Source organism: Camelus dromedarius, chromosome 19 (genome assembly GCF_036321535.1).
Source record: "Camelus dromedarius isolate mCamDro1 chromosome 19, mCamDro1.pat, whole genome shotgun sequence".
In the NCBI taxonomy this organism is placed as follows: Eukaryota; Metazoa; Chordata; class Mammalia; order Artiodactyla; family Camelidae; genus Camelus; species Camelus dromedarius.
In genome coordinates this window covers 7,296,043-7,318,477 of record NC_087454.1, presented here as the reverse complement: position 1 = coordinate 7,318,477, position 22,435 = coordinate 7,296,043, and the positions used below count along the sequence as shown (strand labels likewise).

General features: G+C 40.7%; 1 protein-coding gene across 1 annotated transcript in view; it reads left to right on the top strand.

Moving 5' to 3' along the window:
* ADTRP (androgen dependent TFPI regulating protein) overlaps positions 1-21,934 on the top strand; it is a 64,232-nt gene extending 42,298 nt beyond the window's left edge. The window contains 2 exon segments of the mRNA XM_064476074.1: positions 9,522-9,673; positions 21,183-21,934. Of these exon segments, the coding sequence (XP_064332144.1) occupies positions 9,522-9,673; positions 21,183-21,217 (187 nt within the window). The 3' untranslated portion in view covers positions 21,218-21,934.
* The last annotated feature ends 501 nt before the right edge of the window (positions 21,935-22,435 follow it).

Below are 22,435 nucleotides of genomic sequence, written 5' to 3'. Positions count from 1 at the left end.
AGAGTGTATACATAAAGATACTTCTTTCCATTGTATTTGTTGAGGAGAAGCAGTGTGGTAGTTGGTTGATTACGCACACGAATTTCCATACTCTGTTCTTAGGTGGACTTTGATTTACTCTTTCTAAGTATAAATTTTGGAGTTCATATATAAGATAGCACTTTTGGCCTATTAATTTTTTTCTACCTAAGGACTTGGAGGTTGATCATCAATCCTCATTGCTAACCTTTTTTGCTCTTTTTCTCCTCAGAAACCAAGAAGGTAAATAAAAGAGTATCTAACACTGCTGGTATTTGGCTGAAATTGTGGTGGCCATAAAGATGAGAAGCAGTGGTCAAGATGACTTGGCTCGCTGGCACATAGGCATCTGTTCTGACAGTGCAGGGAACCAGAGGGGTTAGAGAGAGGAGGGCCAACACCAAGCTCAGGAGGGACACATCATATGTCCATTCAGTTATTCACAGTGCCAGGCACTTGTACTGAGGATACAAGCCACTGGGCTGCTGTTAGGGTCTGTCTGGGAGGGAGGAAAGTACAGTAACAGAGGGAAGATGGGGTGATGAGACTGTAATAGGGATAAGCACAGGGTACTGTGGGATGTTGGAGGATTGCCTTCTTAAAGGAAGTGGTGTCTAAGCTGACACCCAAAGAACAAGTAAGAATAAGCTGAAAGAAACATGGAAAAGACCTTTATGCAGAGGGAACAGCATCTGCTAAAGGCTGGAGGAGCTAAGGGCATGCCTGAACTGAAGGACAGGGAAAATCTAGATCAAGAATTCACATCAGTGAGTTTGGACTTTTAAACTGAGGGCTAAGTTTTAGGCAGAGAAGTGAAATGATTTGGCTTCTGTAAGAAAGATTATTAAAAAGATGATTCTGGATGAAGTGTGGAAATTAGAGATGAACACGACAGGAAGGCCAGTTGGTGGCATATATAGTAACTCAGAAAAGTTGACATTAGCCCAAAGATGACAATGTCCATCAATCTGCAAACACAATCAGAGAGGGTGGACGGTGGAAGGAAACTTAGAGATCAACCAGCATTGAGAACCCGAAGCCTCAACGGGTTAAATGACATGTCCAAGGGCATGTGGCTGGGGAAAATAAAAACAGAGACCTAAACCAAGGACTTCTATCACCAAATTCAGTTCTGTTTCCAGTGCATTCAGATGGCCAGATATTTGTTCAGCTCCCTGCTTGTGTAGAGGGGTGAGTGTGAAGAAAGCTACCAATATCTCTACAGTGTAAAAGCTTTCATGATGTTATTGCTCCCAGCTCTGTGCTTAGGGTGGATGTTAAAAAGTGATGTAATGGAGCAAATGAAGGGAAGGGATGGAGACCTAGCACCAGTAGGAATGTGACTGGGTGGACCCTGGCAGGGAGCTAAAGTGGTTCACGATTTGGACCTTCTTATCATTAATGAAATAGTATACCAGCATTTTGACTATTAGGCCCCATTTTTGTTAGAATGAAACAAATAAACCTGTATGTGGGCATTTTATGCCGCCCATTGACTGAAACTTCCCTGTCTCTGTCTGTTTCATCATCAGGAGAGCTCAGACTCCTTCTGCTGACTGTCTCCACCCTTATGCAACACTCTGGGGCCCATGGGCCTTCACGGACACAGATGGCCAACAGCAAGTTCCACAAACTGTGGATATCCATGGAGATATTTTAGGGAAGTGGCTATGGGTCAGCTGTTAGGCGTGCCAGTTTGGACACTCAAATAGGGAAACAGCATAGCAGGAATGAGGTAAAGAATACGGTCCCAGACCAGAGAGAGCGTGAGAAACAAACATGAGTCAGAAAAATGGCAATAACCCTTTGCTGGAGAAGCTTTTCACTGCCAAAACCACGTTATAATGACCTAAAAATAGCCACGGAGAACATGGGGACTGCCTCATATATGGCACTTGCTTTTTGTTATTTTTCAGATTGCAAAATTGTAGGGCTGGCCCCTAAGTGGGAAAATAAAGCTTTGCAAAGTAGTAATAACTGTAGATCTTTCATTTCCTTTGGAAAGCATTAGTCATCTATAAATATGGTAGTTCACTCACTCCTCCCTTCTCTCTCAGCCCAGAACACATCACCTAGCTCTCTCTGAAGAAGTACTGAGGAGCAGAAAAATAGAAATGTTCCTAGTGCTGGTTCTTATTCATTCTTTTATTGAACAAATATTTCCCCTAACACAGGGCTGGTCCTGCTGGGAAAAGCAGTTATATAAGGCCAAGTCTCAGCCTGTAGGGGGCTTGTACTTAACAAGTGGAGATGAGCCACACATACAAATTACAAGAATACAAGACAGGAAGTGATAAAATGTCGTAACAAATACAAGAAGCCAACAGGAAGATGAGGAGGAAGCAGTTATGTTTGGCCACACAGTGCAGGAAGTACTTCATGAAAGGTGTCTTTGGATCTGGGCCCTGAAGATCCTGGGCTGGATGTGAGCAGCAAAAAAATGAGAGAAAGTGAACAACATAGCACAGTCTCAAAGCCAAGAGGGCACAGGTCACGTCAGAGCAATAGCCAGCAATCTGCTTTAGACAGACCTACTAGTGAAAGAGACTAACGGGAAATAACCCTGGAATTGCCGGCTCACAGAGGCTTGTGGATGGCAGGCTGGAGGAGGCCAAACACAGTATCAACAATGAGATTCAGTTGTTGCTGTTGTTTGTTTGGCATGGAGGTAGGAGTGAGAATTATTAGTAACACAGCCAGAGAGTTATGATTTTAAAAGGCTATCTTGTATCTTAACAATACTGCTTAAAATGGACTGAAGTGGCAAGATTTGGGAAGCAAAAGAGAATAAAGCAATATACAAATAAAGGTTAGTCAGAATATTCTTAAGCCATCTAATTCAGTCACAATGTTTTATTCTTCATCCATAGTTGTTTCACTGTTTCAGTGTCATCCCATGTCTGGGTGCTTGGAACACCCTTCTGCCTGGCCCAGTTCTCCAAGACCTCCATCTCTAAAGAGTTTTAATAATCCAGTGAGTGTTCACACACACCCATGTTGTACACTGTCCTGAGCATTGCTCTGCCACACAGACTGTAAAGCCACCATACCCCTCCTCCTGGACCAACACCTCGACCTGGCTCTGCTTTAAAGTTAGCATGCTGTCCTCAGTGCTGCCACTGCCCATTAGTCCCCAGTGTTGGTCGAAGCAGAACAGTGCTACTGGCCACTACAACAGCCCCAGCTGGCTTGTAGTGTACCACCCCCTTGCTCTTGGTAGACAAGAAATCTGCTGATGCTGTTCGTGTCACTGATAGTGTATAAGGTGTTGCATGCCAAGTGCAAGTGTCCCATAGATATGCAGCTATAACCCAGCCTGGAGGGAGTTATTTGTAAAATCACTTCTCAACGGCAGTTCCTATGGGGTGAGAGAGGTGATTCCTTTCTTCTATACTATACTCACTCAGGTGAGGTCCCACAGCAAAGTTGTCTGGACTCCCCCAGGTATAATTACCCTCTAAATTCATGCACCCATTTACACATACACACTTACACAAAGAGACATCTTACCCCTAGAAGACATTAAAAACTGCCAGGGGGTTAGACTAAGCTAAGTTCCAGGATTAGCCGCCTATTAAACCCAGCATCAACGATCCTCTCCTACTCCCCACTAGAGCACTATGTGAATTCCCTTCCAGAGCCACTGTTACCCTTTCCTGAAATATGACCTTCATCTGGAACCATCTAGAAGCACCATGGTTTTATAACCTAGAATCTTAGTGGGGATCAGAATCCCAGCCCGATTTTCCTGCTCAGCCCTCGTACAAATAATACATGAAAATAAATATGAAGACACCATGCAACTCCCCTTCTTATCAACATGTAGGGTCCAGGCCAGCCAGCATGCAAACTGAAGAGGGGTGGATGTGGAGAGTTAGGAGTATAAATGGTTACCTTCTTGTCCAAACCTCAGCCCCTGCTCACCCAAAATGCCTGTTACAGAAACGAGAAATAAGAACAACCTGAAGAAAGATTCAGCTGTACAATTAGGAATGAGGGACATACCTGAGACACTGAGACACACTGTTGATACAACAGGATAGGTTTTGTGGATTAACTGGCATGCAGTGAGCAAACAAAAAGGAAAAATCAAGGATAATTCTAAGAATTTTCAGCTGGTGGACTGGGAAGATGGTGATTCCATTAACAGATCTAGAGAAGTTAGGAAAGAAATGGTTTGGGGTATAACTAAAAAAGTCAGTTTAAAATCCCATACCTGGTCCCATTCCAAATGATCCTGAATAATGGGTTCAAGATACATCCTGGGCATCAGAATTTTTAAAGCCTCCAGGGCTATTTAATTTTTAGCCAAGGTTGAGAACCACTTGCCTAGAGAAACTTCCATTTGTAAATGCAGACCTGGCAGTCTCAAGGGAGGTGGAGCTGTGGAGATCCAGGGGATGAACCTAGTGATAAGATGACATTGTTGAAGAGAGGACAGAGGGAAGAGAAACAGGAAGCAAATGCTGGGGAAATGCCCTCATCTAAGGGATGGAGGGAGTAAGGAGGCAGCAAAATAGCAAAGAATAATCAGATGGTAGAAAACCAGGAATGTGCAAGAACCCTATGGTTCCTGAGAGAGGAGGAAGCTACCAGCCAGAATGGAGCATTCCAGGGAGAGTGGGCAACAGTTTTAAACACATGAAGAGGCTGCCATTCCAACAACTCTCAATATTGCTAATATTTCCAACATCCAGGTAAACTAACACTCTAGCTTCACAGTTTCTTTTCACTCCTTTTAAAAATTAATTTATTAATTTATACTTATTTTTTGTTTCACATAAAATTAATTTGAAAGTAAATCATGCTAGGAATTCATTTTTTAAGACAATGGTAGAAATTCACAACTTAATATCAAAAAGTCAGATTTAATTTTTGTAGCTTCTAAAGCTAGATGTTTTTAAATCTATTATTTGCACTTGATTAGGAGCAGTTTGCAGGGAGAAAGAGAAAATCCTGGAAGGCAGGTGAACTGGAGTGGGAGTTTCAAAAGCAGCACCAGGCTCAAGACCCACACTAAGGATTCACTCGGTTACTTTCAGTGTCAGAAGTCTTCTGCTAACTTGTTGAATTCATTTGCAAAATGTAAACGCAGGTAGTGCTTGCCCTCTGGCATCAAACGTAACTCACAGGGTTATTCATGAAGTCAGCATGAAAACATGGAACCAGAGGGTCCTTTTATTCTGCTTATTTTGCTGGACTAGAGAGATATGACAAGGATTAGCACTAAGAATTACATGCCTAAAGCTGACAAAACCCCTAGTTACCTACTAATCTTTAACCCACAGACTTCCACTATTTCCCTACTGATGAGACATAGCAAATACAAATTTCATGATAATCATTCGATGCTACAAAATTTAGGATGAGGAGATTACAAAAGATTAATTTTTGGCTACCAATTGGTGCCTGCCCAGCCTGACTCACATAGATGCATACTTGCAGACAGCTCCACATGTAATATTAACTGCTGAACTGAAGGTCAGAATCACTGGCCTCTTCAAAGTATTAATAAAGCGAGCATCCGGTTAACTAAAACTTGGAAGGCTACTGGTGACACTTGCCAGTTTTCAGAGGCTGTGGAGTTCTTGGTGGGTCAGGCAGCTGAGACCTATTTATATTGTAGCCACAGTGAACAGCAGTTAAAAGGAAACTTAGGTGCTGCTAGAGCCACCAAACAGCCATTCATTTAAAAATATAAAGAACTTGCCATGTTTCCAGCATTTGGGAAATGGATGCACATGATACGTAAAATCCTTGACCTAGCAGAGCTTCCAGGTTATGGAGAAAGACAGTCAAATATGCAACAAGGGTAAATTCATGGTAAGGGAAGCACATGGCATAAGAACCTAACTGAATGGGGGTGGGGGAAGGTACCTTTTCTAGAGAAATTAACTTTCAAGCTGAAATTCAAAGCATAAGTAAAATTCAGCCAGGGACAGAACAAGCAGTATGTCCCAGGAAGCAAAAAGGTCAGAGGTGTTCCAAGTAGACATGATAGCATGGGTGACAGCCCAGAAGCTGCAGAGCTTGGCCCATTCAAGAAATAGAAAGGGGTCCAAAATGGCTGGACTACAGATCTGAGGGTGGACAGGTGTTCAGGTGGGCAGGGCAGGTGGCCTGATAGGCCAGGTAAAGGAGTTTGAGTATCTTTCTAAAACAGTGGGGATCCACCGGGAGCAGGGGAGCACCATGAACAGATTTTGTTTTTTAGAAAGAACACTGGAGGACTGGTGACCTACTGGCCTGCTGTGTAGAAACACGGTTGACAGGAGCAAGAAAGCCCAGTGAGTAGACTATTACAGAAACCTAGGCGAGTTGGAGAAGCCTGGATTGAGATCATGAAATGAGTGCACAGCCAGAAATATTTAAATATGATTTCATGGGTTCCTATATGGGAGCTAGGGAAGAGCTGACATTGACTGAGATGAAGGACAGTGATAATTCAGTTGCAGAAGTGCTGAGTGCCTTTCCCTCCCTCACTCCCTTTCTTCCTTCCTCCCAATCCTCTTCCTTCTCTCCTTCCCTCCTTACCACCTGCTTCCCCTTTTCCTCCTCTCCATCTCTCCCCTTTTAGCATATATTCAGGCAAGCTATCCAGAGGTGACAGAACCTGAGCATGACTATCTCCTCACTCAGGCCTCTCTACTGACTGCCCTTCATTAAATGACTGCAATCTTGCCTGACACTCTGTGCTTACATTACTTTTCCCACTGTCAGTTAACATATCTATAACTTTCCTTGCACTTTATCTGTGAAAGTACAGACTTCAGACCTACCTCAGGAACTTCCCTTTACAAACCTTATGGAGGAAACAAAATGAAGTAAATAAACAGAAACTTTCCAGGCCTCCAGGGGAATGTCCTTATTTGTAGACTATCTTACATAAATGTGCATGGAAACTAGGAAGCCCTAATTTCAAGTCTATAAAGTAAACAAAGTGAACTAATTAATGCAACCAATTTGGAGTGTATTTAGATCTTCTCACTGACCCCAAACTCCTGGCCCTAGTTACTTGATATTCACGTTCTGTCCCTTATACTTTCCCCATCCTGTCATGAGAAGCAGCAATGCAGGAAACAAGTCTTGTGGATAGCCTTCTAAAATGCGTCCACGGGATACACAACTTTTAGAATTCCAGTATTAGTAACAATGATAATAATTATTACTTGTTTTCAATCTAGTATAATTTCGAATATATGAGTAGCATCTAGACAAATTTGGGGCAGCAGAGTGATACCAGCAGGGCCAGGATACCAAGGGCCAATCCTACATATGCACAACCCTAAGACTGATGCCTCCTTAAATTTTTTTACTATGGGAAAATACACATAACATAAAATTTACTATTTTTAAGTATACAGTTTAGTGGCTTTAAGGACATTCATGTTGTTGTGCAGCCATCACCACTATGCACCTCCAGAATGTTTTTCTTCCCAAATTGAAATTCTGTACCCCTTAAATATAAAAACTCCCTATTTCCCCCTTTTCCCTAGCCCCTGGCAACCATCATGCCACTTTCCATCTCTATGAATTTGATGATTCTAAGTATTTCATATAAGTGGAATCAAACAATATTTGTTCTTCTGTGACGCTTATTTCATCCAACATGTCCTCAAGGTTCATTCATATTGTAGCATGTGTCAGGATTTCCTTCCTTTCAAGTGCATAATATTCCACTGTGTGTATATACCTGTATCACATTTTATTTATCTGTTCATCCTTAGATGCTTCCATGTTTTAACTATTGTGAATGATGCTACTATGAACATTGGTATACAAATATCTCTTTGAGTCTTTGCTTTCAATTCTTTTGAGTATGTACCCAGAAATGGAATTGCAGTCACACCACTTTACATTTCCACCAACAGTGCACAAGGGTTCCAATTTCTCCACATCCTCTTCAACACTTGATATTTTCTGGATCTTTTTTTTATAGAAGATATTCTAATGGTTGTGAAGTGGTATCTCGTTGTTTTGATTTGCATTTCCCTAATGATTAGTGACATTGAGTATCTTTTCATGTGTTTATTGGCCATTTGTATATCTTCTTTAGAGAACTGTCTATTCAAGTCCTTTGTCCATTTTTAAGTGGATTGTTTATTTTTTCGTTGTTGAGTTCCAGGATTTGTTTATATATTCTGGATAATAATCCCTTATCAGATGTATGATTTGCAAATATTTTTCCCATTCTGTAAACTGCCTTTTTATTCTGTTGATTGTGTCATTTGATGTACAGAAATGGTCTTTTAAATTTTATGCTGTAGGTGCCTTCGTTGCTTCCCCCTAGTCCTAGCCTTGATATTAGCCCTTCTATCTTCCAATAAAGCATTTGACAGACTTAAAGTATTTGAAACAACCAAGATCTCACTTGGGTTCTGAAAGTTTCATTAAGCACAGAATTTCGTTCTTCCATCTGAACTCCTTTGACAACACAGGGTATTCAAATATGAATGTTGTTTCTAGGCTATCCTAATTGTTACAAGAGATGAACAGCCTCTGCTGACACAACTCCCATTGTATCATTCCTCAGAGAAGTTTTTAAAACGCTTATTAAGTGATTACAATGTGCCAGGCACTGTTCTATGTAATTTACGTGTGTTAAATTAAGTCCCTTAATGTTTACAATAGACTTGTAAGGTGTATGCTCTTTGCATTCCACAGTATACACCACAGTAGGGGGACAGAAAAGTTGAACACATTGGTGAAGGTAACATAGCTAGTAGGTAGCAGAACTAGAATTTGAATCACAGAAGACAAGTTCCACATTCTGTACTCTTTAGCAATAATAAACTGTAGCTGATACATCATCTTCCCCATATTTAATTTTAAAAGTTATTTCAGACTCTGGCATCTTCTGGTGCAGTTTGTTTCCAGAAAACTACATTTTAAGGCTTCATTTAGACATCATGGCTCCTCTCCTAGCATTGCTTTTCCTTCTCTTGGCTTACAGAAATGACTTACAATCTATCCTCACATGAGCAAGATGTGAGCCTTCTGTAGATCTATCCATTTCTAATTAACACTCTATCCATGGCTATATGCGTGAGCTAAAATCTGGGCCAATAATTAAACACCAGGCCTATTATATCAGAGTAATAATATTCACTCTCTGCCCCTCCTACCCCAACAGGCATGGAGAGCTAATGGAAAGCTACACTTAACTCTTAGGTACAGAAAAGCAAACCCCACTTGTCTGGCTGACAGTGAGCAAATGGCACCATCTTAGCAGGTTCAATGTCTCAGCAGGTCATAACTCTCAGGGAAAGAATAATTCATGTTCTTACATTGTTTGGCTAATGATATGTTCAATGTTCTCCCATATTCTTTCACCACCATTGAATTTTAATGGATTAGGTAAAAATAGTCAAGCCCAGTGCATGAAACAAATGTATGCTGTGTCTGTTTTTCATCTGCCTGGGCTTCAGAACTCCGCTGATCTTGAGGAGACTATGGCTTTTTCCCCTACTGTCCTAATCACTGTGACTTGTCATTTTCTGCAGGGTTCTATGGATCTACTCTGAGACGGGCACGTGGGTATATCCTGTGTTTGCCAAACTCAGTCTGATGGGTCTAGCAGCCTTCTTCTCTCTCAGCTACATCTTTATTGTCGGCATCTACCTATTTGGAGAGAAGCTCAACCACTGGAAATGGGGTCAGTTCACTTCTCTTTTACCTACAGAAACGCTTCTTAGTTATGCTCTCTCTACTCCTCCTGGACACAGAAGAATCTAGTCCAAAGCAGAAAACAGTGATGTTTGATGCCTTTGTCCAAAGTAGGTAAAGGAAAAGTCTAGGGGAAGTTCGTACTTTCCCAAAGGACCCCATCAAATTATCTTCTCCATTTCACCAACAACACCTTGTTTAACTTTAAGGCTAAAAATCATCTTGTTTAGAGAGCTTAGGACCCTGAGAGCAAGGTGTCACCATTCCCAGCATGAAAAAATGGACTCAGGGTCTCCCTCCCTTAAGTGAGGGACACAAGCTGTTAAATGTCAAAATTTCCTCTGAAAGAAATGTGTTCAGATGACCCTCTCAGCTCTTCCAACCCCAGCAGTGCCTTCCCTGATGAGTTCCCACTCGTCTCCCATTAGGCTGCTTCTCAACTTTCAGTAAACTGTTTACTAGGTAAAAGCACACCCTTACTTGAGATTGGAATTCTCACTTGGGGTTTCAGGCAATAGGAATATGTCAGTAAGCTAAGCTTTCTAATTATAGGTGGGCAGAACCACGTTGCTTCTTCATAAGAAAAATCTTAACTTAGTTGACTTTAAAATGCAAGATTTTACTCTCCTCTCTGCTTCCCCCACTAATCCTACTCCCAGAATATTTTTTGTTGGAAAAGTAACCACCAGAAAGTCAGGTTTCAAAATAACCATGATTTTTTTTACCTACCTAGGAGACATGCAGGAACCCCTCTCTGTTTTTGTACCTAAGGAAGGCAAGAGTCACATACAGTCCCCCACATCACACGCCCACATGCCATTCTGTTCTATCAAAATAGAAGTGGTATCTTCCGCCCAATCTATGAACTGGTGTGAAAACATAAGCCTGTGTATGAAAAAAAAGAAAAAGAGAGACAGTTTCAGAAGGTTCAGTACAAGAACCTTCTGAAACTGTCTCTCTTTTTCTTTTTTTTGTATATTTCTGAGAGGAGACTGAGATCCTGGAGAAATAAGCATGCAACTTGGCTTTTTCACATATTTTCTACTCTTAGAGAATTTAACTGGTTAAGAAAGTCTCAAAGGCAATATCCTCCTTGAAAGCAAACACTTTAAAAATGGAATACTAAAAATTACTCAAAAAAAATCAAGATTCCAAATCACAGGAAATTATCCAGAAAAAAAATGTGTTGACATTTCAGATGTGTTGACATCTAATTCCAACTAGTTTTGGCTCTGTGAAGTTCTGGGTAGATTTTTGATGCTTTCCCCAAATCTATATTTTTTAAAAAGGAAGCAAGAAACTAATCCATTTGAAACTTGGAAGAAAATGTGCTGAGAAAAATGGGATTACTCAGAGCTTAGAGAACAATAACTTTTTAAATCAATTGTATTGAGTTTGATAATTATTAATGTTTAAATTGATATTCTACAATGACTTTCAAACATCTACTGAATTAAAAAACAAAATTTTCACTATATTAATATATTGAGATCACTATTTTTTAATACTTTTTATTGATTTATAATCATTTTACAATGTTGTGTCAAATTCCAGTGTAGAGTACAATTTTTCAGTTATACATGAACATATATATATATATATATATTCATTGTCACATTTTTTTCTCTGTGAGCTACCATAACATCTTGTATACATTTCCCTGTGCTATACAGTATAATCTTGTTTATCTATTCTACAATTTTGAAATCCCAGTCTATCCCTTCCCACGCTCTGCCCCCTTGGCAACCACAAGTTTGTATCCTATGTCTGTGAGTCTGTTTCTGTTATGTATTTATGGTTTTTTTTTTTAGACTTCGCATATGAGCGATCTCATATGGTATTTTTCTTTCTCTTTCTGGCTTACTTCACTTAGAATGACATTCTCCAGGAGCACCCATGTTGCTGCAAATGGCGTTATGTTGTCTGTTTTTATGGCTGAATAGTATTCCATTGTATAAATAGACCACATCTTCTTTATCCAGTCATCTGCTGATGGACATTTAGGCTGTTTCCAAGTCTTGGCTATTGTAAATAGTGCTGCCATGAACATTGGAGTGCAGGTGTCATTTTGAAGTAGGGTTCCTTCTGGATATAGGCCCAGGAATGGGATTCCTGGGTCATATGGTAAGTCTATTCCTAGTCTTTTGAGGAATCTCCATACTGTTTTCCACAGTGGCTGCACCAAACTGCATTCTCACCAGCAGTGTAGGAGGGTTCCCTTTTCTCAACAGCCTCTCCAGCATTTGTCATTTGTAAATCAAAACTACAATGAAGTATCACCTCTCACCAGTCAGAATGGCTATCATTCAAAAATCCACAAATGAGATCACTATTTTCAACATGAAGCTCTGTTTAATATGCCTCATTGTTTAAGTACTATATCCAATTTTCCACTCCAATTAAGTCCCAAAGAGCAAACAGGCCGGCATCAACATGTGGACCTTCCTTTGCATCATGCGCATGTGAATGTTCATGTGAGTGACAGATACTACTATAAGTGGCTATGTGTCTCTCTCCTGTCTCTTGATTTTTAACTCCTTAAGATAGAATAGGTAAAAAGTCCTACACAGCATCAGAATAGGATCATAAATGTGTTAAATTTTGAAGATCTTAATTATAAATAGTTGAATACAAAATTAAAAGAGAAATTAGATCACTTAAAATTCCAATGGTAGTAAACACTTCAATTGCCTAAAACTAAACAGAACTATATATGTGCACACATTTTCTCATGTCCTTTTCTGGGAAAATACTGTAAGGCTTTCCTCAAATTACAGATGAAAATCTAAGCCTTTGAAATGGCACATAAGGGTCTCTGTGACTCAGTCCCTGTCTTGACTCTTGCTCTCCTTCTTCTAAACGAGTGCCCCAGCAACACCTAACTGCTTGTTTTCCCTACACATTGATGCTGTGGCTCCCCTCTATGGGCTCTGTCTCACTTTCCCCAGTCTCTGGCTGTCTCACACCATACACTCATTTCAACTCACCTCTTCCAGGAAGACTTCCCTAGTCTGCCTAGAAATTTGGTTTTACACTAAACCCTGAGTTTCTTAAGGGGTAGATCTTTAAATTCCCATTTCCATTGTCTTACCCAATGGATTAATCAATGCAAACAGAAGACAATCAAGGCCTCTTCTCTCTAGGTATTAAATGGAATTTTGTGCAAAAGTGTTCTGGAGACTGGTCAAGGAGTGACTCTAATAGCTGGAGATTAAAGGACTGGACAGGGAGTTTAAGGAGCATAGGAGGGTGATACCATGGTATAATGGTTTGAAAGTTGTTGAAAAAGAGATGAGAGAGATGAAACAGGGGGAAGAGCATTGGAATCAGAATTTTAAAAAACTAGGGTATGTCCCTCACCTGGCCATGAACCAACTATGTATCCTGTGTCAGTACACTTCAACTCCTCAGTGAAAGGATGATCTCTAAGAAGGGCAAACACATATCTTAGCTTGCCTAGGACAGTCCCGGTCAATGCCTGCTGTGCCAGTGTACATAGAGTGTAACACTATCCAGGCTTAGACAAGAAACTGTGTGCTCCCTCTATCTCTGATCCCTCTCCAAATCGTCTGTTCTGGATCTACAAATCTTTGGAAACACGTAAGTTGCCACCTACTCTGTCCAAATGCAGGGCTAACTCTATCTTCTCACCTTTTCCCACAGCCTGAGCTTCCTTGGATGAGTGCAGAAATTCAAAGGAGTGCTTTGGTGATGCAGTGGGAGGCAGTGGTTAAAGAGAAAAGTTCTGTGCCTGATTTGCCTGGATTCCACCCTTGGGCTTACTATTTATAGACCTGTGACCCTGGGCAAGGCACTCGATGTCTTTGTGTTCCAGTTTTCTCTTACACATCATGGAGACAATATTGGTTCTCTCCCCCTAGGATTCTGGAGGACCATAAATGATGGGATTTGTCAAATGTGAAGAACAGGGCCTAGCACATAGGGTTAGTCAATACTAATTTCATTCTCCTCTAGCAAAAATCAGTAGTTTCCTTTTCTATGTGGATATTCCAATCCTCCCCTTCAACTTTATGGATAAATTACCAGTTTTCCCAGCTGAAGGTGATTAAAAGTAACAACTACCTAACTGAATGCAAATTGACAGAGATGATGCAGTTCCTGAAGAACTAACAGAGTAAAATAGGAGGTCAGGGTATTTGAAGCTAGAATTAATTGGAATCTCTGCTTCTGAAATCCTGGTACACAGTGTGGCCCAGCTGGGAGTCACCAGCCAAATACCAAATGGTCAAGAAGTGTTAGTCAAGACCCATCTAATATATGGGTACCTCTCTAGTAGTAGTACTGGACCCTAACTGCACATCACAGAATCACTGGGGGAGTTCTAAGAATACTTACTCCCAGGTCCACACAAGACCAGTTAAATCTGTCTATGGAGATGGGCACTCAGCATGGGTATTTTTTAAAGGCTTCCCAGTTATTTTAATTTGCAGTCAGGGTCAAGAACCACTCACTGTAGAAGAATAGTGCTTCTCAAACTTGTATGTGTCTGCAAATCTTGTTAAAATGAGGATCACGTTAAAATGTAGATTCTCATTCAGTAGATATGGAGGGCAGCTTAGGATTTTGCTCTTCCCACATGTGCCCTAGAGAGGCTGATGCTTCCAGACTCCTCCCAGTTTAGATAATTATGTCTAAGCATCCTTGTCCAACGTGGTGTTCTCCCAAGCCACCTGCTGGGCTGAGAAGGGTGTTGGTTATGATGGTGACAGTTGCTGAATGTCTGCCTTCTACCTCCTCGTATGTCACAGCAGTGGGTGAAAATGAAGAGGACAGTGAGAAGGGAATAGGGAGTGATACGAAGAATCAAATATAAACTTGGAAAAGTGTGTGACATTCTCCAGGAGTACATAGATGCAGAGAGCTGGCCCTCTACACTGGGGAGACAAATGTTGTCAGGCCTGCAGGAAGGTCCTGCTGCCCTACAAGAAAGTGTTTGGCTCAAAAAGCTCTCAAGAAGTTCCAGACGGCCATCCTGCTTGACTTCTCATCATCTTATTCTCTGACCTTTGCTACCTTTTATGTGTCATGGGATGGAGGGCTGGACAAGCACTCAGTTATTGGGACCAGATACCCACTAGGAAAGAGTTAATTTCTACTTTTCATGTAGAGTTAGGTGGGACATTGATTTCAAACAATGATGGAAGCCAACAGGGAGAAGCAGTCTCTGGCAGATCACTGCAAACTTGACCCACCATGTCTAAGCATACAGGGATACTCCAGACAGATTATTTCCACCCTAATAGGGAGAAAGGGGCTGTCAAGGGATCTCAACATAGGCCCCCTTCTCTGCCACTTAAGTACTTAACTTTCTTTTTTGTTCATGATAAGACACAAGGATGCTGACACCAGGACACAAGGCCATCAGCAAGAAAAACCCAACCCACAAGATATAAACCCAAAAGATACATCAGGCACTGAAAGCGGCTAAGCCTCCATGCCAAACTGGAGAGCCTCTTATATGCAGGTGTAGCCAGAGAGGCAGTCAGCTTACCTGTAGTCCTTGAATCCTCTCCTTACATTCACATGAGGGATACATGCCAGGGGTCAAGCTATCCTTTGTCAGGGCCCAAGACAATAGATACTTTTCCTCCTAAGGATAGTTTATAAGCTGAAAAATCCCAATCTGGCCAAGTGACCTTGTGATGGTGCCTTGGGCAGAATTACATCAAAACCTTCCTTTAATACTATTTCAAGACCAAATTTTTTAAAGGAGATTTTATTGTTGAAAGCTGCTTAGAGGCCATCTAGTCTACCACCTTGGTTTTATCCATGAAAAAATTTGTTATAAGGTCTGTTTATTGCATGTTGTCCCTGATCAGTTCGTAACAAAAGAATATTACCATGAATTGATTCCACATGTATTTACAAAGCATGGTCCCACTGGGCAGCATTTAGTCAAGAACAAAAAAATATCTCCCTTTTGCCTTTCCTGTCCTAACTTCATCTTCCTAAACTCAACGAGAGTCCACTCAGGATTATTACCTCTCCCTCTTCCTCAGCCTCTTGTCCCACCAGGGTTTCTCCAGCCAGCCATCAACTACTCCTACTTCTGCACTGTGACTTGTGCTCATCAATGCTTAAATCTCATTCTTCTAACACCTTATATCCCCCCAAAATCTGCCTTCTTACCCTTTTCCAAGCCAAGACTCTAAAATTAGGCAGATGGTCTTCAAATTTTCAGTTCAAAGCTGAGCAGTAGCTTTTGTGACTGTAGAAACATAGGTGTAAATCTTTTTGAATAATATTTTTTCACTTATCCTGTGTTCCAACTATTGAAATAATAAGGTATATAATTACATATGCTGATGTTGATTAAAAGAATAGTTTCCCTTACTATGCCAGCAGAAAATGTTTGGATCCTGCACAAGAGGAACATTAAACGTTTGGCTTAAAATATCTTTGGTACTAACAGAGGATAAAGAAAGGACTACGATAAATCAGTGTAGGAGGAAGTCAAGATGGGATGACACTGGGTTCATCTCTCTTCATGAACACATCAATACTACAACTAATTACAGAGTGACTCTTGCTGAAATCGACCTGGGGACCAGCAAAATAGCTATTCTACAACCAAGACTGTAAGAAAGATCCACATGGAGTTGGATAGGAGGGGAGGAGAAGGATCTAGTCAGGACCCACACCCCTAGTGGGAGAAACAAAAAAGGAGGGGGATTATCAGGGATCCTCCCTAGGGAGCAAGGGGTTCGAGCCATGTATTAGGCACCTCAGCCCTGAGGTCAGACACTGGGAAGATAAGCCCCCTTAGCTTGTCTGGAAACCAGTGGGGCTTACTGAGGGCTATAAGAAACTGAGACTCTGCTCTTGAAGAGCACATGCACAGATTTGCTTACTTCCAATCACAACATAGACTGAAAACTGCCTAGGGACCGCCCCAGTGTGCCATGCCCCTCAGCCTATACCAGGCTCCTGCTCCAGCCCCTCTTGCTCCAGCGCTGCTCTCCTTTAAGGCAGAGGCTGCTGTTGCCAACAAGGGTGTGCACACTAGGAGAGAATGGAGGGGGCTTGGACTCCAGCCCTGCCTCTGACTAGGAAGGAGGCAACCATTACCAGCTCACGAATCTCTGCCCACAGTCTGGAGGGAGAGTACCGCCGCTGGAGTGTACATCCCTGTGCACACTATGGAGGGCATGAGGCCAGATCAGAGGCATGGTCCCAACCCAACCTCTAACCAAAGGTGCACACTGGGGAAAAAGTAAAACCAGCACAGAAGTGCAGCCCCAAGCCCTCAAGCCCCAGCCATGTCCTAAACCAAGATGGAGACTGCCATCATATCTAGGAGAAACCCAGCTCTCTCGGAGCTCCTGCTCCAGCCCTCTGCCCTGACTCCATTCCCAATAGAGCCACTGAGTATAGGAGAAGCCCCAGGCCATGCTCACTTCAAATCCAGCTGTCCCACCAAAGCCACTGGACTCACATAGACTGCACAGGGATGCTCCCACACAAGGACATGACATCAAGACCAGGATAGGCAACTGTTTCATCTGATTTCATACAGACAGAGAAAGTTAAACAAAATGGGAAGACAGAAGCATAAGTTTCTGATGAAAGAGACAAATAATTTACCTGATAAAGAGTTCAAAGCAATAGTAATGAATGCTATGTGAACTGGGGAAAAGAATAGATAAACACAGAATTTCAACAAAGAACTTGAAAATACAGAAAAGAACCAGTCAGAGCTGAAGAATACAATAAATGAAATGAAAAATACACTAAAGGGAATTACCAGCAGATTAGGTGATACAGAACAATGCATAAGCAATCTGGAAAATAGAATAATGGAAATCACCCAATCCAAACAACAAAAAGGAAAACAAATTTTAAAAAATTAGAACAGTCTAAGGAACCTCTGGGACAATACTGATAGTACTAACATTCACATTATAGGGATCCCAAAGCTACATCATACTGACACAAAAACAGACACATAGTTCAATGGAGCAGAATAGAGCCTAGAAAAAAACCCATGCACATAGAGTCAATTCATCTATGACAAAGGAGGAAAAAATATGCAATGGGGAAAAGACAGTCTATTCAATAAGTAGTCCTGGGGAAACTGGACAGCTAGATGTAAAAGAATGAAATTAGAGTATTTTCTCACACCATACAGAAAAATAAACTCAAGAGGGATTAAAGACTTAAATATAAGACCAGAAACCATAAAACTCCTAGAAGAAAACATATGCAGTACATTCTTTGACATAAATCTTAGCAATATTTTTCTGGATCTGTCTCCTCAGGCAAGGGAAACAAAAGTAAAAATAAACAAATGAGACTACATCAGATTAAACTTAAAAGCTTTGGCACAGTGAAGGAAACCATTAACAACATGAAAAGACAAACACAACATTATAAATCAATTATGCTTCAATTTAAAAAAATTGAAAAGACAACCTACTGAATAGAATATATTTGCAAATATTATATCTGATAAGGGGTTAATATCCAAAACATATTAAGAGTTCATAGAAATCAGTATCAAGAAAACAAACAACTCAATTTAAAAATGGACAGAAGACCTGAAAAGACATTTTGTCAAAGAAGAATTACAGGTGGCCAACAAGCACATGAAAAAATGCTCAATATCACTCACTAATCATCAGGGAAATTCAAATCAAAACTATACTGAGATATCACCTCACACCTATTAGAACAGCTATCATCAAAAAAGACAACAAATAATAAATGTTGATGAGGATGTGGAGAGAAGGAAACCCTAGTTCACATTGGTGGGAATGTAAATTGATTCCCCCCAAAATTAAAAATTGAACTACCAGCAATTTCACTCCTGGGTATATATCTGAAGAAAATTAAAACACTAATTTGAAAAGATATATGAATCCCAATATTTATAGTAGCATTATTTAAAACAGCGAAGATATGGAAGCAACCTAAGTTTCCACCAGCAGATGAATGGATAAAAAAGATGTGATACACACACACACTGCAATATTACTTAGTTATAAAAGAGAATTAAAATTTCCCATTTACAACAACAAGGGACAGACCTGGAGGGTATTATGCCTAGTAAAGTAAGCCAAAAAAAGAAAGACAAATACTGTATCTTTTCACTTATATGTGAACTCTAAAAAACAAACAAACAAACAAACAAAAAATAACAAAACAGGAAAAGACTCATAGATACAGAAAACAAATTAGTAGTTACCAGTGGGGAAAGGGGTGGAAGGAGGGGCTAAGATAGGGAAGGGGATTAAGGGGTACAGACTATTAGGTATAAAATAAGACACAAAGATACATAGCACAGAGAATATAACCAGTATTTCATAATTTTAAGTGGAGTATAATCTATAGAAATACTGAATCACTATTTTGTATACTTGAAGCTAACATAACACTGTAAATCAAGTAGACTTCAATAAAACAAAAACTAAAATATACAGAAGGAATCAGGGTGGACCTAACTCCCTAACCACCAACTAGAAGGGATTTCACCTGGAAAGACTCCCTTCAATGAGGAAAAGAGTGATGATAACAAGCAACACTATTTCCCAATCAGAGTTTGAAATCCATTTTGTGGATTTTGTTCAGGTAAGATAATATATTCAATTATTAAGTCAACACTTCCCTTATCTCCAGCCATACACTATGGAAACATGGTCTGAGATAAATTCTGAAGACTCAAAGAAGCCTAGAGACTGTTCAGCCCCATGAGAATTCAGGACTAAGGACCTATCCCCACCTGCTAGAAACAAAAGAAAAATATGATTTCTGTAGTATTCACACCATATACATCTTAACAGAATTAAATGACTGTTGGAGCTCCACACACAACCCATTTGGGGACGGTGTTCTCCAGCAAATTGGTGGGCATGTGGGAATGTCTTAGTGCTCCATCTAGCTGCGCGGTGCTGGACATGGGAGACTACAATCCAGTGGAAGGAGCTACCTGCTCTCCTCTCCCAGAGGAACTTCCCACCACCACTTCTGCTCCTGCTTCTGCTGTTCTCTCTAAGCCATTGTGTTCTGTTATTTCTTAACTGGAAAAAGGAATCTCCAATCCTTGGCACCTGGGGTTGGATAATTGAGGTCTGGATTACAGTTAGACCTGAAGTGCTCGTGGGGCTGATAACAACATGGATAAACAAAGTTTTAGGTGGCCTCAGAATGACTACAAGGGGAGCAAATATGAGAAGTTTGTACTGACCAAGCTTCTTGAACAGAAGGAAATGACTGTGTTATCTGAAAACTGATTCATTAAAGGCCCTAAGTGTATACTTCAGAAAAGAGAAGATACTGCACTTGTACTCAGAGACCTAATGTAGAGAAGACCTAACTGGGGAAAAGAGAATTCACATCAAAAATTTAAAAAAATAAGTAGAAGCATACATGAAAAGAACATGAAGCACGTAAAGCTGGATGAATCAGCAAGGCTTCAGTGAAGTGACTGGACGTAGTATGGATTGATGAGGAGTAGAAGAAGAAAGGAAAGGACTGTGCTTAAAAATTTTGAGAGACATGAATACAAGGGTGGCCATGAGGGCTGTGTAGTTAGGAGCTGACTGTCAAAGTTCATGTGATGAAGGGGTCACAGTAGGATTTGAGATCATCAGCACCATCTGAGAAGGGGAGCCCAGCAAAATAAAATTAGAAGATATTTAAAGTTTACTATCAAGGATATAACTGATGGAGCAGGCAGGGTCCGAAGGGTAAAGCATGGAACTGGGAGCATGAGACTGCTGTGGTAATACCAAGCCAAGACTACAGGGCTCTAGCGTCCAGAATGGATGAGATGAGGCAGAGCTGAAATAGTTTCAAAGTAGGATTGACTATGTTTGGCAATAGACAGGAAGGATAGAGTTTTAATGAAGTTTTAGAAGTTTTAAAGCTTATGCAAAGATTTATGATCATTAAATATGGAGATACCAATTGTTGGCTAAATGGAAGTCATTCTAGAAATTTAATGCTATGATTTCAGTAGAATAAACCCCTCTAATAAGCTTATTAAAAAACTAATCAATATGCCAGTATATAACTTTTCTAGCCAGGCTGATGAGCTGGTTTGGTGAGAGGTCACAGAATGGTTCCTAATTAGGTGAATACGCACTCTTCCACTCTCCTACTTTCTAATTTGATCTGCTTTCCTTAATTCCATCTGCAGAGTCTCAGAGTTTGTTGATGGACTGTGTTCAGCTTGCAAACAAACACATGGCCAAAAGCAACAGCCATCAGTGGCTCACATAAGATACTCAGATGCAAACAGCACTGTTGGTCAGCTGGTCAGCTGGCCAGCTGTGAGCCAAGCACCAAGTGGGGCAGCAGAGGTGTTCCTTCTTGCCCTTGTGGCAGTGCTTGTGGTTTTTCAGAACTCTTTAAAGTACATTTTCTTGCCTTGGGAAAAGTGTCCTCATCTTTCCACTGTTCTAAGTCAGGGTGAATGTCTGCCCACACAAGAATACCCATTAGGGAAGGCTGAGGTCTCTCTGTTCTTGTTTGTGCAGGTGACATGATGCAGCTGAGGAATAAGAGGAAGTGATTAGAAGCCATTTTCCAAGAACTGAGGACGAAGAAAACACAACAGTTTTTTTCATCTTTTCTTTTTTTTCTGGTGGGAGGGGGTAGAAGCAACATAGGAAGGTATAAAGGACAGGGAATGATATTTTAAATTTAATAAGAAGGTTATAAAGGTAGCTTAATTTGAGGACTCTTGGTTCTTTGAAGCTTTTACTGGACGTGCCCAAAACAACTCCTGCTGTCTCAGAATTTGTTACGTTTGTCTGACCTCTGTGGAGGATGGTCTGAGGTCAAATTCTGGCCAAAGAAACTCACAAAATGTGGTGTTAGAGAAAGTTTAGAGAGAAAAAGGAACTTAGGATCATCTAAATTCTTCACTTTACAGAGGAGAGTGCTGAGGACCTTGATGAGAAGTTACCTGCATGAGGCCAAAGAGTTAGTGTCAGAACCAAGACAACAGCTTTTGTCTCCCAGATCTTCTAACTCCCAGTCCTGTACCATTTTTGAAAAAATCCCAATTTTCCTAAAATCAAACACTTTCATAAGTTAGTTATTTTTCATGGATTGCTCATATATATTTTTTCCTCAGTCTAGACGGAAATGTAGGAAGATGGATGCTACTAAAGTTGTCTGTCTACCTAGTATAACAGCAAATTAGCTGGGGCAGTGAAAAAATAAATCCCAGAAAATATTGGGAAATCTGTTCTTCTTGTGAGCAAGCATTTGAGGAAAGTAAACAATGAACATAGTGACGCTGTCAAAGTCTCTTCCACTTTAATATAGATTACTTCATCAAATAAATGTTGCACATTTTACTTGGGGAGTGATCTGGATGGGAACTAATATGATTATGAGGACTGCTGAGACTGCTTTGGCACAAAGCACTGTGCTGAGTTAGTCTATGGTTTAACAAAGCTGATTGTCAGGTGATAATAACAAGTACATTCATAAACCCTGCTTTGATTTTCCTAGAAGATTCTTCTAGATTTTCATTTACAGACACATTGTGTAAAAAGCACAAATGACTAGTGGTAGGTAAAAATGTTCAGGTCCACTGATACGTCAACAGTCCCATGTGGGCTGGGGTGTGGGCACTGGAGTAAAATGTACTTGGGCTTCCCAACCTAACATTACACAGGAGAAATCTGGTTAAAACGGACACAAAGGTCAGTCCTTGGAAAGAAAGCAGAATATCCCAAAAGGGAAGGCAGTCTCAGGGAAGACTAAGACAGTCACCAAG